Source organism: Mustela erminea, chromosome 8 (genome assembly GCF_009829155.1).
Source record: "Mustela erminea isolate mMusErm1 chromosome 8, mMusErm1.Pri, whole genome shotgun sequence".
Lineage (NCBI taxonomy): Eukaryota > Metazoa > Chordata > Mammalia > Carnivora > Mustelidae > Mustela > Mustela erminea.
In genome coordinates, this window is record NC_045621.1 from 49,583,120 (window position 1) to 49,601,069 (window position 17,950).

General features: G+C 39.3%; 1 protein-coding gene across 5 annotated transcripts in view; it reads right to left on the minus strand.

The window, feature by feature from the left end:
• The window catches only part of CACNB4 (calcium voltage-gated channel auxiliary subunit beta 4), a 244,849-nt gene that overhangs the window by 18,607 nt on the left and 208,292 nt on the right, over nt 1-17,950 (minus strand). For all 5 annotated transcript variants that reach the window (XM_032355576.1, XM_032355577.1, XM_032355579.1 and 2 more), the window contains 6 exons: nt 17,581-17,657; nt 16,067-16,086; nt 15,762-15,842; nt 14,300-14,358; nt 5,836-5,945; nt 265-416 (listed from right to left, as the gene is read on the minus strand). In XM_032355576.1, the coding sequence (XP_032211467.1) occupies nt 265-416; nt 5,836-5,945; nt 14,300-14,358; nt 15,762-15,842; nt 16,067-16,086; nt 17,581-17,657 (499 nt within the window). The remainder of the gene's footprint in view (nt 1-264; nt 417-5,835; nt 5,946-14,299; nt 14,359-15,761; nt 15,843-16,066; nt 16,087-17,580; nt 17,658-17,950) is intronic.

A 17,950-nucleotide genomic window follows, 5' to 3' on the forward strand; every position in this document is an offset into this window, starting at 1 on the left:
TCTTAATTTTTTATTTCTATTATATTCTTGCATAACTGCCTGTCTGGGGAACCACAATAGAGAGTGACCTTCTTTAAAACAACGGCTATTCTTTATTGCTATCTTAGAATTTCTAGAACCTGGACAGACTGTGGGAATTAAAAACTGCCCATTAAAGGCATCTCAATAAGATATTCTCCTTACCCACTAACAACAAAGCACAGAGCAAAGAATATTCCAAAGTCAATGAGCTTCTAATCTGTAAGGCAGAAATGAGCTAATTACCTTTGGAGATGAGACTTTCACATGAACAATAATTGGTGCTAAGGAAGTCTTTATAAGTTGCGCTGGGTGATTGATGGTGTCTGCGTCAAGAACAACCAGTTGCAAAGATCTCGCCAACTCAAAGATTCTTTCAATTTCACTTTGTACTTCCGCTAAAAGGAGAAATAATATGTAACAGGACATAGTTATTTTTATTAATTAATTCTTACATTTAAAAACATAGTACCCCTTTCAGATATTTGTCTACATTGCAAAACAGAATGTTTTGAATTTCATATTTCTATTCACTTAAGATCTTTTCCAAAGAGAGAGAGATGGGTTGAGTTTTGAGTTTTGCATAAAACAAAAAATTTGGTGAAAAAAATTGAGATGGCTCTCTTAACTCACTTCTTACACTTGCCCTGAAATTTAGCTATTTATATAGCTAGGTTGTTTACGACTGTTGCTTTGCTCTAAAGAACTTTTACTTTTTTTTTTTTTTTAAGATTTTATTTATTTAGTTGACAGAGAGAGAGAGATCACAAAGAGGCAGAGAGGCAGGCAGAGAGAGAGGGGGAGAAGCAGACACCCTGCTGAGCAGAAAGCCCAATGGCGGGCTTGATCCCAGGACCCTGAGATCATGACCTGAGCCGAAGGCAGAGGCCTAACCCACTCAGCCACCCAGGTACCCCTAAAGAACTTTTACTTTATCTATGAAAGCTGAAACCACATTTAGGAAAGACTTGAAATACATGTGTAGAGCAACATCACATGGAAAGCAAATTACATGGAAATATTTCAACCAATCAACAATTTATATATTAATATTCTGTAACTATGTTTTTTAAAAATCCCACAACTCATCTGTGTTGAATGACAAGCATATTTTTCATCCAGGGTTAAATGTTGGGTCTACTCTTACAACTAACATATTGCTATGTCTTAATTCAGTATTAGGGCTGGTATACTTGTTCTAGGGAATAATTTTCAGTATTAAAGAAAAAAAAAAAACTAAGGCAATTATATTATAAATGCTAAAATGTCTTGAGAATGAAAATCAATCCAACTATCTGTAATGGCCAAGTGACCTGAATCCCTGCACAAATCCGGTCAAATAAAAAAATCTAGTTATTCTCCATGTCTGAAGCAATCCAGCCATTTTTAAAACAAAGGAGATTATCGATAAAAACAAAATTTGGCTTTTTAAAACAGAAAGAAACTTTTTCATATATACTTTATAAATTATCTGATTTATTGGGTCATGTCCAAAGTCTGAATTAGACTACTTAATTTTCAGAGAGATGATCTTGTTTTGCTTTTTACTTATCTTTATTTTTGGCTTATATATTATAGGCATGATTTAGCAATGTTGTAATCTTGTTTAAATTACACAGAGTAGACAAAGTTACCTAATATACATTACTTCAAATATGGTCTAGGAAAGAGGTGATGTTGCTGTAAATATACTCATTGAAAAGGTTTTCTACCAGAAAGCCACGATTTGTTCTGTTTACCCAGTATATATTCAAGTTCACGTCACCCACCAAAAAATCCTCCCTTCCATAACAGGGTGCACAGGAGTATGAATGTTCAAGACTATCTTGTAATTCTACTTTCGTGGGCTTTGCATAATAGCCTAAAATTCTTCCCACAAAATCTCTGATGTTTAATGCATGATTTGTATTAGAAATAGGAATTTTGAGAATGAACATAGCTATTATTTTTCATATGATCCAATCCCAATGGTCTGGAAGATTTTATACTGCTTTGAAATGTGACTAGCTCCCAAGACATTTATGTAAAGAATTTGGACAGTTAGGCTCATTTGCAAAATTCTTCTGAAATCACACACTACATTTGTTACATTTTTTTTCTCATGTGTCAAAAACAGTTAAAAGGGGTTTTTCTTATGAGAGAAGCTCAGTAAATAAAGTATATTTGTAGTGTAGCAGATTTCAGCCTCTGGCTTTTGGAACATGTTCTCCATTTGTTGTTGTCATTAAATTGCCACTAGTTTAACTCCTGGCCAGGACTATTGTAGAACAAGTCTGCATTACTTTAAGTTTCAAATCTCAATACAATGTTTCCTGGAGTAGCAAAAAGGTAGTGAGGCAAAATGGACCACCCTAGTACAAAGAACCCTTGAGGCACACTGTGTAAATACTACAGAAATAATGAGCCTTATTTACTCTGCATAAGCAATGAGGTAAACATGGTTTTTGACCTGTGCAGAGGGCAAGCACATCCAAGGCTTAGCCAACACAAAACTCTTAGGCAATGGACATTCTGGCATGAGTGGAGAGGTGCTTGGGCAAGCAAGCCAGAAGGCTGCAGAGGCCATACCATTTACCAGAGTGAGGCCATATTTGGATAATATATATTTGGAATTCAATACATAGACTGAGAAAGAGAACAAGATTTATATCTACATAGCCCATTTTCTTAAAAAAAAAATTAAGCAAACCCAGCAATCTTGACTTCCAATGCTGATTCTCAGAGGATTCCAATGGCCATTTCCTCATGATCTTATTCCAGACAAATGGGGCTCTGAGAAGTCATGGACTATGATGCTGGAAGAACCTCAATGAACACTTCTATAACTTGATCATGACCAGTCTAGACCCATCTCTCTCCAGCATCTCTGTCACCTGTGACCTTTCCTATATCCAAATGCTTAAACTACCCCAATGGCTCCTTTGGGTTCAGGGCAATATTTCCCAAAGTGAGTATCCTCAAACATTAATCCCTTAAGATATCCTACGGGGAAAAAGAGATTTTTATTTTGTTTTTATTTATTTAGTTAGTTATTTAGTTAGTTTTTTGCAAAATATCACAGGCTCTATTAGTTTCTTTTGGAATTTCAAACATGCACTGCCCTTTCTATTTTAATGGCTCTCAGAAGTCTTGCAGTAAAGAAGGCCAACTGTTTAATCCAAATTTCCAAATTTGACTATGGAAAACATTTTGGATGTAACAACTATTACTACCCTTTACAATTCACATTTATAGAGTCTACTTTGGAGGTTTCTTTAGCGAGGCATACTTAGAGCCCTAACACACTGACCTCAACCTACGTTTACAGTCTCTTCCCCAGTTGCTCCCAAACCATAGCACCCACTCCCCTTTTCTAAGCATTCTCTGCACAGTCTACTTGATTATCAATCCAGCAATGTTTTTTACATGCTGACATCTTTGCACATTCTTGTCTGCCTTGAAGAACCAGCTCAAATATAACTTCTTCAAAGTCTTCTCTGACACCTCTTACTCTCTACCCTTCTTTCTTTATACCTCTAGCTCTTGGCTCCTAATTCCATTGTCAAACAGCATTTAGCTATCTGCCCCTTCTTCCCAGTGGCTTATGGGTAAGATACTTTTTCTTAGTTATGTTTGTACTTCCACAGTCTAGCATAAAGCCTGGCACATAACAATAAACATGTGCACTAACAAGCAGGCGAATGGACATAGGTGGCTCACGAAGTGGTTATTATAACAGACTGCCATTAAATTAATTCTAATGGTTGTAGGTATATGAATTTGCAAAGCAAAGGGAAAAGTCAGTAAACTGACATTCACCTTGTTTTGTCCTCACTATTTACGCCAACTCCACTCAACTGACTCAAACATGTGACTGGATTATGCCGAATGACTTCTAGGAATATCCATGAGACCCTTGGTTAGGGTAGATGGTTAGAGTCAGCAACCTCATGTATGCGCTTAAGTGTTTTTAAACCTCTCATTATACATCAGAGGAAGGAGTAATTAAAAGTCAAAGGCACTTTGTGGAGTGAAAAGGACAGTGGAAGATAGGAGAACAGACAGTGGACACTTGTTTAAGAAATCTTCCATCTAATTTGGCATCCTTGTCTCCCACAACATTTAACTTTAGTCAGTCACCTAATATGATTCATCATCATCAACTCTTGCACTGTTACTTCGTTAAGGTCAAAATACTGTGTCTTTAAGAGTGTTTTACTCTGTATGTGATGGATCTAAATGCTGAGCTAAGGAAAGAACCATTGATGTCCAGGATCCTGCCCTCATAAGGACTGACAACTATTCCACTGGTATGTTTAACATTCTTTCATAAAGCAACCAGCCAACAAATATTTATTGAACAATTATCATGTGCCAATCCCATGCCAGGAATATACAGAGATGATACTTTGTAGCCTCTTTCTAATCTGTGCACTTCTTGGCTCAGGGTCAAGATTCAGGCTCCAACAAACTCTTGTTGGGTTGTTTGGGTGTGCAAGCTATCCTGGATTTTTGTTTGTTTGTTTGTTTGTTTTCTATCATCATCTCAGTAGTTTAAGATGTTGTGAACACAGAAGACCCCTATCTTTACTACCCCTGCCCACGAGGAAGAGGGGAGTAAAACAAACTGCCCTCAGACTCTGAATGCAAGAGAGACTCCTAGAAAGTTACAACTGGACTATACCACTCTTGGCAATCACAAAGCACAACACAGGCTTTGAGATGAACGTCGTGATTCCCCAGCAGCATGGACTTGTTTCTGTGGATGGTGATTCCATCTCCCACTGCCCTATTCACACATGGCTTTATAAAGTAGCTAAGCATATACTAAGGGACAGGTGGGGCTAGGTAAGGAGAGATAGGTAGGGGAATATGTGACTGGTCTCATATGGGGGCTATGGGTTCAGGCTCACAGAAATCCCAGATGTGGAAAATGCTGAGGTGTACAAAACCAGAAATGAGGGAATATAACAAGACTAATGAGTCTACCTCACTTGTCTTAAATGTCAGAAATATCTCTGTAACAGCTACAGCTGGGCCACTGAAAATTACCAAACTTCAAAGAAAAAGTAAACATAGTGCCAGCAGTGATAGAGACGTCAAGATTCAAGTTCCCTAGTCAGTTCTCAATAAAAGACCACCATTGAAAACCCCCAGTGGCAACCCATTAGGGACCTCTCTCCCTTTAGAGAGTTTTTCCCCTCTCCTTTCTGTTCTCACCTTCACTTAATATTAACTTTCACTTCACCCTTTTGTATCTTGGAGACTCATTCTCTGACTCCTTGAGACAAGCGTCCTGCTATCTTGTAACAATAGGGCATTTTCCCCTTCTCCATCATGGTGAATTTCAGTATACTTTCTGACTGTGCTCCAGGAAAGACACATTTAATGCTCATGGCTATTTCCACTTAAATATGGGATTATTCACAAAGACCCTATTATCTAGCTTTCTATTAAAGATCCAAGAAGGTTGAACATCTCATTTCTTTTCATGTCAGATGTGACTCAGCTATGACAGATACCATTAGCCTCATTGAAAAGCTGAGGCAGAGTGGATGTGAGTGGTTTTGTGTGGTTAGGCAGTAACACACCAGGAGAGCCCAATGAGGAATCTTCCCACCAGACTACTAATGAACTAATTGACTAGAGCTGAGAGCAGAGGCTCTGGCTGCTGTAGGACTCCGTTCCCTTCTTTTCCATGGATAGCATTCTCTTCAGTTAATCGGCACTTCCCCATTCAGAATGGGGAGCAAACTGGAAAAGACATTCACAAACGAAACATGTGCCATCCCGCTCTGAAAGTATAGCTTGGACAAGTACCACATTTGAACATCTTACCTAAGCTGGACCGAGTGTTCGAACGTTCAATTATTGCTCTCTTGCTGGGATTATTTAGGACAGACCTCTTAGCAAGAGAAATGTCAGCTGTCACTCTTGTTATTGATATCCTATGAATAGGAACACAGAACAGAACAAGCCAGTAAAAAAGGTCGTGGGGCTCTCAAGTGATTTATAACCACAGTACTTAATAACCACTCTACATACGGCACTACAACGACAGTATAATAAACATTGGCACAAGTATTTTAAACAGGCTTTGGCAGGTATTAAAATATAAGCTGGGTAGAATGGAAGAAGGTTTTGACTATTTAATCAAAGCCGAAACCCAAACAAAAGCCTGTTGTTAAAAATGCAACTCTTCCTTCACTATTACCTACCTTGCCAAATTCTCTTCATAATGCACACCACACCAGGAGGGAATCAAAACATATGAATAAACCATGCTCTTTTTGGGAGGCAGCAATACAGTTTTTTTTTCAATTCACGTTTGATTTGCTCTTGAACAAGACCTCCAGGAACTACGAATGTTCTACCCAGGCATATCAATGCTGCTGGCCAAAGGGGAAAGCCCTCTTCATTTTCATCAGGGACACTCAACCAGTTGGTAACAATGTTGCATTCCTGGTGCTCAACAGCTACATCATGATACATTTCCCCCCAGGCCCAAAGAAACCTTTCATTTCTAAGAATATGGAAAATATGGTTTCTCATCTGCATGCACAAGATTCTTCAGTATATTTGCTTAAGACTTTGAATGCATAAAGTGGGGAGCTGTGAGACACTAGAGTTGAGGGCAATGTGAGAATTGTGCAAGGATTCTGGTAAGTCAGAAAGTTTCCTGCAGTTACGCAAAAGAATAAAGCACAGACACCACAAATGAACAAAGAGGCGTCGATCTGCATATGATTGATCCCATAAGGAATTTACAGTTTTACAGTTCTTTACTTTAAACTGCCATTGATCAATTTCAGAAGATTATCTATCTGGAGAATGCAAAGAATGCCACTCTGAACCACCACTGCCACCATGGACCTTTCTCCACTCTCATTTTCAGAGCTTGGCAGAGTTCCGGAAAGGAGACAAAAGAGTAGTGTCCCTTCCCTTTGTGCTCAGTGCAGCCATTCTCCTTCGTTTTTATATTCCTTTGGGGGTTGGGGCAGGGGAGAGTTGTAAACAATAGCTGAGCCCCCTGTCATCTCACACCTGTTTTGGTATACCATCAGCCCTCTTAGGAGACTCTTTACCTGACTTCAGTGACCCAAAGTCTTAAGGAAAATTTAGAATACTCCTTTTCACAAATGACTGGAAATAGCTTGTTTAAAGCAACAGGCTGTACAAAAGTTCGGATGTCATTTTAACGCAAATCACCTTCTTATGTCATTATATTGTATTTATAAGCTGTAGATGGTACGTTTTGAATTTTTACGTTTTTTAGAATTTTTAAGCACTAATAAATTATTCGAGGCATCTTCAAATTATCTTCTGCAGAAACCAAGGGCTCTGTGAAATACCCCAGGTCACGGAGAACACTGAAGGGAAGCTCAGTTGGCAGAGGGCCAGAGTTCCCTCTGCCCATGCCAGGCAAACACCTCTGCCTTTCTGTTTTCTACTTTGGGGCTTTATATATGATTTCATTGTAAAAAGCTGTTCAGCTGCTAAAAGACATTGGAAAACACAGGTCAAGTACAACTTCTTCATTTTGCCAAGAAAACTGAAACACAGAGGGGAATTTCCACATGATTAGAGAGAGACTAAGGAGGCCTAAAACCCAGGCCCCCAAACACCAGGCAGTACTTAGTCACCTGACTCATAAGTCTCTTAGTTTCAGTTTTCTTCTCTAGCAACCCTGAATGCCCAGATGCAAGCCAAATCGTCAAGAGCAGACGCAGTCGACCTTGGCCATGTGCAGAGAGGTGGTCAGGATTTCAGTGAGGTTAAAGTCAAGTGAATCTCATGTCTCAGTCTCCATTACTCAGTTGGCCTTTGCAACCTGAGGTATGGAATCTCACGGGCAGTCCTGTGCTCCCAGCTCTTTAATTTACAGAATAGGGTTTGCTTGTTTATTTTTGCGTTTCTGCTTGTCTATTGTTTTAAGAATAGAGTTGCTGGTTAGAAACATGGAGTCAAGTTCCAGAGCAAATCAAATCTATGACTGGAGAGAAGTGGGTTAATTTAGGAACAGAATTCAACTTTCTAGAATAAAGACTTTTGGAGGGCCTAAAATGTTTGTTCTGCATAAGGGAGCTCAAGTTTGCTAGCTCTCTAAAGCCAAATAGTAACCTTTGTTTCTTAAAATTTCAAAGGATTACCAACAGGTGCATACTCTTATTTTTTCTGGATTTTAAACATGTTTATGAAGCTATTTTCAAACACACACAGTTTTACAAGTTTTTACAAGTTCTACAAAAAAGCAGGCAAACAAACAATAATACACACATACACAGAAAAAAAAACTGCTTCGTGTATTTCACAAATAGGAAAAGGTATGGATAATAAGGTTCTTTTTCTTGTTTAATTGTCAACAAAATGCCAGCAAATTTGTTAATCTAAGTTATTTCTCAAATATCTTTTAAAAAAAAGATTTATTTATTTATTTTAGAGGGGGGTTGGCAGGGAGAGGGAGAGAGAGAATCCCCAAGTGGATTTCCCACCAAGCATGGAACCCACTGCGGGGCTCGATCCCAGACCCCAACTGAGATCACAATCTGAGTAGATAACAAGATTTGGCCACTTGGCAAGTATTATTACAAGTTATTTCTTAGTAACAGTACACATGCATGCATGAAAGAGCTCAGGACAAGAGAGACACTGCCCCAGAAACCTTTCAATAAGAGAAAAGAGAGGCTTCTATTTTCCATACAAAGATGCTTACTATTACCAAAATCAGACACCAAATCCAAACTATTTTTTGTAAAAGGCTTCCTAGCAATACAATTCAAGTTCATATACTTTTTTTAGTTTTATATACTTTAAAAATATATTTTGTATACTAGTTATATATTTATTATTATTTACTTAGAACAATGCCCTTTCTACTTCTTTTCTTGCCGTATTCATTCCCCCCAGCGTCTTTCAGTACTTCCATGCATCTTATTTGAGATATGTCTTTTAAAAGTTCCCTAGGAAACTTTTCCGTGACATAGTGTCAGTGATTGCTGACTGGTAGATAAACGCTAACAGAAGTTCAGGATTCCTCAGTGAACTGGTAGTAGCAAATGTCACTGAAAACTAGCAAAAACTGTTCTCTGAATCTAAGCAAATCTGAATCCCCATTTATTCTTTATTTCTGTTTTGGAATTCATCATAATTGCTGTCATCTATCATGACCAATGAGTATTAGTTTTCTGTGAAAGATGCTACTTTTAGTTATAACTCATTCATTCAAAACCAATTAGTATTTCCATGTTCATTCAGAACAGCTATCAGGTCCTTCTGTACTCTATCTTTGCTACATCTAATATGCAATGCTGCTAGTGCATTAATTAAAAAAAAAAAAAAAACCTGCTAGTATTCATAGAGAAGACCATGCCAAAGAACAGAACAGTACACTGTCAAGACAATTGGCATGGAGAGACTACACAGATCTGAGTATTCTCCCTGGATCTTCTCTTCTCTCTCTTTTTTTTTTTTTTTTTAAGATTTTATTTATTTGACACACAGAGAGAGAAATCACAAGTAGGCAGAGAGGCAGGCAGAAGAGAGGGAGAAGTAGGCTCCCCGCTGAGCAGAGAGCCCAATGCGGGACTTGATCCCAGGACCCTGGGATCATGACCTGAGCCGAAGGCAGAGGCTTAACCCACTGAGCCACCCAGGCACCCTGGATCTTGCTCTTCTTGCTGGATGTGTGACCATAACAAGTCATGTCATCTTTCGAGCATCAGTATCCTAATCAATACAATGGTGATGACGGCTTTGCCAAACTTTCTCATGGGACTGTCAGTGGGAGCAAACAAGGTAATATATAAAAGTGCTTTGCTAAATATTCATAATGTCCTATGTTGATTGGCACATACGTAATGTTTATAAGATAGTTATTGGAGATTTAAAGACTAGAAGAGGACAGTTTCTTTATATCCTATCCTTAGAAATTAGCAGTTGACCATGAACTCTCCTATCCCCAGAATCCATGAAATTTATATACACTTTGAGGGTGAGAGAATCAGGTCAGACAGGCTATAATCACGACCTGCTAATTTAAATATTCATGTTTGGCATTCAAGTGTTCAATTACATGTCTCTAGTGTTTGACCCCTGATGAGTTTGCATTTAAAGAGAAAATGGTAGAAGGAGATGATAAGAGGGTGATACTGATTTTGAAACAGAAGGAACTGTGGTGTTTTTTCCATTTGTTGACTGCAGTTACAAGTTGTTTTCATTCTGCCATGCCTTGGGTGCTGTGTGATACCATCAAGGGTGCCCACTGCTGTTTATAAATAAATACTACCTCTCTGAGTCTCTGAAGTTGTATCCTCAGCCTGTTTTCTCCAAATTCTTTCTTAAACCCTTTTTTTCCTTTGAGTAGCCTTTGACTAACAACTTCTTTTAACTTTAGATCTTATCTATACAGGCTACCGGATGTTCATTTAAGATTTTTGGCCATGATCATGTCTGTTACAAAGCGTTGCACAACTGCCACAGAGATGACCTAGCAGTCAAAATGCATAAAGCAACAATTTCCTTGGAATTTGAAATAATTAGCCTAGAACCACAAATGGCAGTTGGTTTGATTGCCTGTTCTTCAGACTATGAATGGTATATTCAACCAGCTGAACAAACCTCTTCCCGAAGGATGATCCCCCGTGAATGCTGGTGGTGTAAAATGAAGAGTGAAAAGCTCCACGTCACGTTGCGTCCTGGGTGTTCAGCAAGCTGATGTCACTGCGCCAACTGGTTAGGCTCACCTAATTTATGACTGTGCCTAGGAACTGCCAATACGTGTGGATATCCACATGGACAAAGACCCCCTAGGCACTAGTTTGTCCTATGCTTTTCGTTTTTCTTACATATATCACAGGTAAGTCCTACAGTAGCAGCTACAGCAATAAACCTGTAATAAGTAGCTCTCAACAGACTCAAATAATTTGAGGTATTTAAAAAAAGGGTAAGCTTATGATTTTGTAACCATCAAGCTGTTGGACTTGGATCCAATTTGTTGACTTATTTTCAAACCAGGATCTGAAAAACAGTACTGAACAGAGCCTCTTAGCCAATGGATCCCTTTTTTGGCTCTTTCTGAAAAATAAGACTTTCCCTTCACTCTTTGGTCTAACCATCATAGCCAATTAAACATGGAATAGGTTTCCACCAGAACATACTGTTTATGCTGTATCACTGTGCTAAAGCCTTCTGTGTAATTGTTCTCTTGGCTGATTTCAGTTAAAGACTATTTGTTGTTTTCTCTCCCTTTATTAATTGGTAAAACATAATACGGCAGATTGTCATAGCTCAGAATGTAAGGTTATTTCCCACACAGCAGATGTGTTGGAGGGAGGGTGAGGCTACAAGCCTGTTGCTTCTTCCTTATCAAAGTCTCTACATACTCCCAGCTAATGAATTCATTACTGCTTTTTTCTGTTGCACTGGCCTCTTATTATTTGAAAGCAAGTCCACTCTGCTACTCCCAACTTTACCATCTATCTTTTCCAAACACTGCCATAAATTAGAGCTCCAGTGCCGAGTCTCTCTCTCCGGCTATTCCTTTTGCGGCTGTTTGAATCTTCCCCCTATCTCCAGATCCTCGGCTGTGCCATCAGATCGTATGGAACACTTGGCATTGACATTTTAATTCTATTTCTACTAAAACCGCCTTCAACAGTGTGTGTAAATGCTTGATGCAGCAACTCTAGCTGACTCAGAACAAATCTCTCCTGTTACTATCAAATGTACTTCCTCTTTCTGGGCCTGAAAACTAAGAAAAACCTCAGATGCTTCTTTCTTGAAAACAATCAAGCCACTTGCTTTCTCTCTGTTAAATTTTAACAGTTCCCTCCTTCTATTCCCATAGGTTCTACCTTTCAGACCGTTAAAAATATTGTTGTTTATAGGGATGCTGTGCGGTGACAGAAACAACGTGATGCAAACAGGCTGTGTTATGGGAAGGAATTTGTTCAGCTGGAGGGCTATAATGGGGTCGCCTGACGAGGCACTGCTCAGAACTTCCTGAGGTAAAGACACCGCAGGTTAAAACCACACAACTTTAAGCAAAGGTGGAGAAACTATGTGTGTGTGTGTGTGTGTGTGTGTGTGTGTGTGCCAATAACACAGAAGATGAAGCCATGCATGTTAGCTGCCTCCAATGCACAGACTGTTGCATGAAGGTAAGGGTTATGGCCCAGTCATTAGCGAGCAAGACCAAAGCTACTCCTATCAAGTTAAAGAATCAGAGTTCAGCCATTCTTTGCAATGCTTTTTCAAGAAGTGAAACCCCAATTACCAAACATGCTCAAACCAAAGCAGTTTATCCATCTGTTTGTGGTTGCTGAAGAAAAGAGATTACATATGATCTCACTGATATGAGGAATTTGAGAAACAAGACAGAGGATCATAGGGGAAGAGAGGAAAAAATGAAACAAGATGAAACCAGAGAGGGAGACAAACTGTAAGAGACTTTTAATCTCAGGAAACAAACTGAGCGTTGCTGGGAAGGGGATGGAATGGATACGGTGGCTGGGTGATGGACATTGGGGAGGGTATGTGCTATGGGGACTGCTGTGAAGTGTGTAAGACTGATGAATCACAGACTTGTACCCCTGGGGCAAATAATACATTCTATGTTAATTAAAAAAAGGAAAAGCGATTACAATAAAAGAACTCTTATATTTCCTTCCAACTCTAATACTTAGTGCTTTTTATTGTTTCGTTTGAACTCTTTCATCCTCTGCCTATTTTCTTTAAAAAAAAGGGGGAGAGGAAGAACAGGTTAAACCCATGGCTTTCTTAGTAAGTGCTTGTGTCCACTAGATGAACGTGGCAGAGACTGTTCAACAAAATCTATTTCCTCCTCCTCCTGGCCACATCGTTAGATTGCATTTCCCAGCTTACTTTGCAACTCAGCATGGCCACATGACCAGGTTCTGACCAGTGAAAAGTGAGGATCCGTGTGTCAGCTGCAGGCCGGCGCGCACCTCTTCCCACCCGCTGACTGGAGAGACCATCCTCAGGCCAAGGACACCAAATGATGGGTGGGACAAACTTTCTGTCCATCTTCCCCTCCCGAGTATAACCCCCTCTGCCTAGCTGAGGAACACCTGCTTCAAGCTGATAAATGAGCAACAGTTAAGCTCCCACTGTGTCTGAATCATTACACATTTTGGGGTCTATTTATGAAGCCTGGCATTCTACTACTGTACCCGGCCATTCACATAACGGCACGGAAGCATTCTCATTCCTTGAACTAAAATCTCAACCACTGGAACCAAAATTTCAGTTTCTTTGTATGTAGTCCCAGAAACTAATGAATATTTTAAACACAATTACCCAGAAGGCTTTTCTTTTGACAAATATATACAGTTTGTGCTTAAAGCGTTATTAGGTTTACTTTTCTCCTTAAAATACCATATTTTTAAAAAACCTATTTGAAGCTATTTTTAAAAGTATTTGGTAAGTTGGATGCATGTACTCATACTTCTCGGTACACACTATGTACATTTTCTTCATTTCTAGTAAGTCTTCAGAATTTGCAATGTGGTTATTTTACAAGGAGTGCATTCTGCATTGTGAAGGAGCTCAGTACTTAGTACTGAGTCAAGACGGGCTTTTTACCATTTCTCTCAAAACACAGAAACTGTTTCTGACATTTTTCACAAAACTTAAATGATAAAATTATTTGAGGGCTAAAGACTGAACTGTGTTAATCATACGGCACATACAAAATAAACCAATAGAATACAAGGTGATTTATTGGTAAAATAAACCCAGAACTAAGCATCCAAACAAGTATTATTCCCTACGAATAGTCACTCTGGGAAGCTTATGGTGAAAACACTTCTTGCACTTTTCTCGTGAGGAAACTCCATACTTTATACCTTCATATGCGCACACACGTATACACACACACACACACACACAAACACATGCAGGCACAGTTCCCAAGTATTACTACCAGCTTCACCAGTGAGCCACCACATTTATCAGAAATAGTCTATATTTTCATTAATATTTTTCATAAAATAAGTTTGGTATGAATTCACTAACAATCAAGGAAATAAAGACAAACACATACATTTAATATAAAACAAATGGGTTATTTTGCTTCTCAAGGTCCTTTCTCCCTTGGGGATTTAATTCTATACTTCATAACTTCATATCTTCAGAATACTTTCATTGTATTCTTCCCTGAATACTGAGTTAAGTTTTAATTAGAGAACTTCTGCAATCACTGGAAACAGATCCACAAATCAATGTATATCATACATGTTCAGTTAAAGGAAAATAAAAATACAAAAACATCTGTATGTCTCACCTCCCATCAAACCTGTGCTTCAGGAAATCAAAGAGGGCTTTCTGCATCATGTCTGTTACCTTTGCAGAGGTGAGAAAAAAAGAATGAGGCAAACACACGCAGAGACAGAGACAGAGAGAGAGAAGTCAAAGGTGAGAGAGGTGAAGGGAAGGGCCCTTGAGCAAAGACCTTACACAGTCTGTTGTCTCCAAAGGATAGGTTACAGTGGGAGGTATTTTCATGCTTAACCACTTCCAGTTACCCAAATCTCCCCCATGGCTGTCCTCTAGGGTGTTGAGGAATGAACCAGCAGTGTTCACTAGACCCAAGGCTGACCCCTTCCCTTCTTCGGTGACAGAACTGCAGCCAAGAGACCACAACGGGCTGGCTTTGCTGCCTGTCCTTGTCTCCCCTGAGTGGCACGTGCTTCCAGAGTGGAGCAGAGCAACTCTGGCAAGCCCTGGACTCCGCCACCCCACTGCTGGTAGAAATTTTCCATTTCTACAGATCACTCTCCTACTCGTCCTCTGACGTTCTCCACTGAGAGGGAAAAAGGAAGGGGAGAAGAGGGAGGGGGACAGGCAGGGGGAAGGAGAAGGGAACTGGATTCTTAGATCTGCCTTAAAGAGATTCATTAATTCATTCCATCAGTGAGTATTAAGAAATTACTATGGGCCAGATATTGTCCCAGCTCAGTGGGAATGGTACCCTGGAGGTTGCCCACCTTCAGATTTTAATGTTCCATCGTACCTATTCTTATCTATGCTAGCAGAGTCAGAATGGCAACATCTGAAATAGGCATCTAAGTCCTTACTCTTTTCTTCTTACGTTGTAATGTTTAATCTCTAAACAAATTCATTAATACTTTCAGTGGAGGTTTTTTTCCTTCTGTGTCCTTAAAATAAATAAGCAGAGAAATATTTTGTGGGATAGACCATCATCTTGAACACCCAGCAAGGTGAGATTTGTTGGTGCTTTAGGGGTTTAGGTTTGCTAGCACATGTTCTCTTGTGATTTTTATACTCCATTATTTCTTTGTTTTTTATTTTTTTAAAGTAAGCTCTATGCCCAACATGGGGCTTGAACTCATGACCCTGAGATCAAGAGTTGCATGCCCTACCATTGAGCCAGCCAGGTGCCCCCATAATTGGTTATTTCTAACAGTAATGGGAATGGTTGAGACAGATAATTTCCTTCACTTTGAATTTAATGCAGGGCAAACAGCTGACCAGAACTGTCCATTATAGACATTTTAAGGGATATATTTCTAAACAAAAAGGTACATATAAGGTGAGAAGTGTGCCAGAGAAGGAAGCAAGAGCGAAGGGTCACAAAAGCCCCACACTGCACCACCCGTCTTCACATGAGGGGAGCTGCCTCCTTCAGTACCATTATGTGAGCAGACCCTGGAGGGTCAAGCGCCCAACAGCTGTCTCCTAGTGTCTTGATCAACAACTGAAGCATAACAGACTGGTAATTGTACCTCATAACCCTTCAGTGACGGCCCCACCAACACCACGGGACGCATGGATGGCACAACATCGTAAGGAGGAATGTGCTCCGTCTGAAAAAGATGATTTGACAGGTGTGACAAGGTAAGGCTCAGCACACCTCCTTAACAGCCACAGCATTCATAATTCTCAGGTCAAACGAGAAATGGTTACCACAGGTCCCCACCAAGGAGGCTCATCCCTTATTCTATAGCCATTTGGGTCACTGAAATGGAGCATTGCAAGCATGTATGGATAGAAACCTTAGCAATAGATTTAAAAAGGAAACACAACTTACCACTTTTTGCTTCTGTTTTGCTAAAAGACAACAATGAGAGCCATATCAAAATACGTAATCTCTGTAAATGATAGTACATGATTTTAAAAGATGGAAGAATGTACCGATTTGTCCCTATAATTCTCATCATCTTGCAATTACCCACTCTGCAGAGCACTACTCTATTATTTAATTCTGGACAAGACAATTTTGAAGAAAAATGAGGATAAATGAGACAATTTCCTTCTTGTACAAATGATCTCATATCCTGATTTCATGTTGGGTGTGGACGGTGGACTTCATAACAACACCGGAATTTCTGGGCCAGCCATGGGCCGTAGGATGTTCCCTGCTGGACACAGCACACTGTAGCTGAGAACAACGTGGACAAATAAAATTTCATAAAAAGGAACTAAGAATAACAATTTGGGTAAAAATGATCCTCATTTCAATCACTAGCTATTTTTGGATTTGTCATTTTGATGAACCATGAGAAAATTTTGCAGTCATTTATATGTTTGTAAATTTTCTGCCCACTTTCTAGGATATTGACACATTTTTCCTACTATGTTGTTGTTAATTTCAAATAAATTTATAACCAGTTATTCCTGTTCTTTCTTGTTGTAATAGTGCAAAGCTGCAATGACCTAAATGTCCAACAAATGGGGATGAGGCAAAATATTTTGATATCTGATTCAACTAGTTTTGTGGTCATCCAAGAAGGTCCAGTCCATTTGGGGACAACCAGAGACCTAGTTTGGTTCAGAGAATGGGAGATCAGGAAGGATCCACACCCCAGAGCCAATCACGTGCACTGCAGTTATGGTAGGCCAGGATGGACCTTGAACTTCTCCTTTTGAGTTGGTGATACCAGATGCCCTAATGCAGCATCAATTCTGGGCCAGCATCAATCTGACTACAGGAGTCAGGGAATGTGGTAGAAAAAAAATTCTACCTGCTTGAATACCTCCCTAATTACTAAATATGTAACAACTCCTGCCTGGGTCACCACTGTCCCTTCATTTCCATTAATTCCAGGGCTTGGTTATCTGCTGTCCAAATAGAAATGAGGTCGTCCAGGCCCATTCTCTGCTTCAAACCTCCCAATCTCTAAAACCCAGGCTGCACCATCCTAAAGTTCCCCGTGAAGACAGGAACAGAGCATTTTCTTGAGAGTCTACAACTTTTTTTTTTTCCTTTTTAATTGGCCTTCACCATCTTAATGGCTGTTGGGTTCTTGGGTGGAATAATGAACTTCCTTCAGATTAAATTGCACAATGGACAGTTACTGGCTCTGGGGGGTAAATAAGATTTTTCAAAATTAGATTATAATGATCTGAATTTTTAGTATCATAAGTACCCTTTAAATAGAATCAAATTACTATAGAAAGCAAATGAGCAATGAAATATTAAGTAGAAGACTCTTTTAAATCAAGACTCAAAATCATTTCCAAATTGGTAAAAATACTTTCTCTATGTTCAAATACTAAGAAAGAAAAGCGTTCCATTAAAAAGAGTTAAACCAAAACCCTCACCTGTTGATGTGGGTGTTGCTCGAAATGTCCCTGATACCATTTCTCCAAGACTTGAAGAAGAGTTTCCACTGGATTTCCTAGGATATAGAAAAGGAACTTAGGACTCATTCCCCAGATTCCTTACAAATAGAACTTGAGAGTACAAAGCTTTCTTTGGCCTAAATCCTACTAAATAATTCAAAGCACATCAAATCCTGCTTTGGAGAAGAACTTCGAGAATCTGTCCAAATGTTTTCTTTGACCTATTTCTCAGAGAAGGTGGGGAACTAACTGAGACCCAAAAACACTTTGCAAAAATATCTCTCTTAGTTTTTCAGTGCAGAAATTGGGCAGAAAAATCAAGGGTAGAACCACTCCTGTGAACCAATGC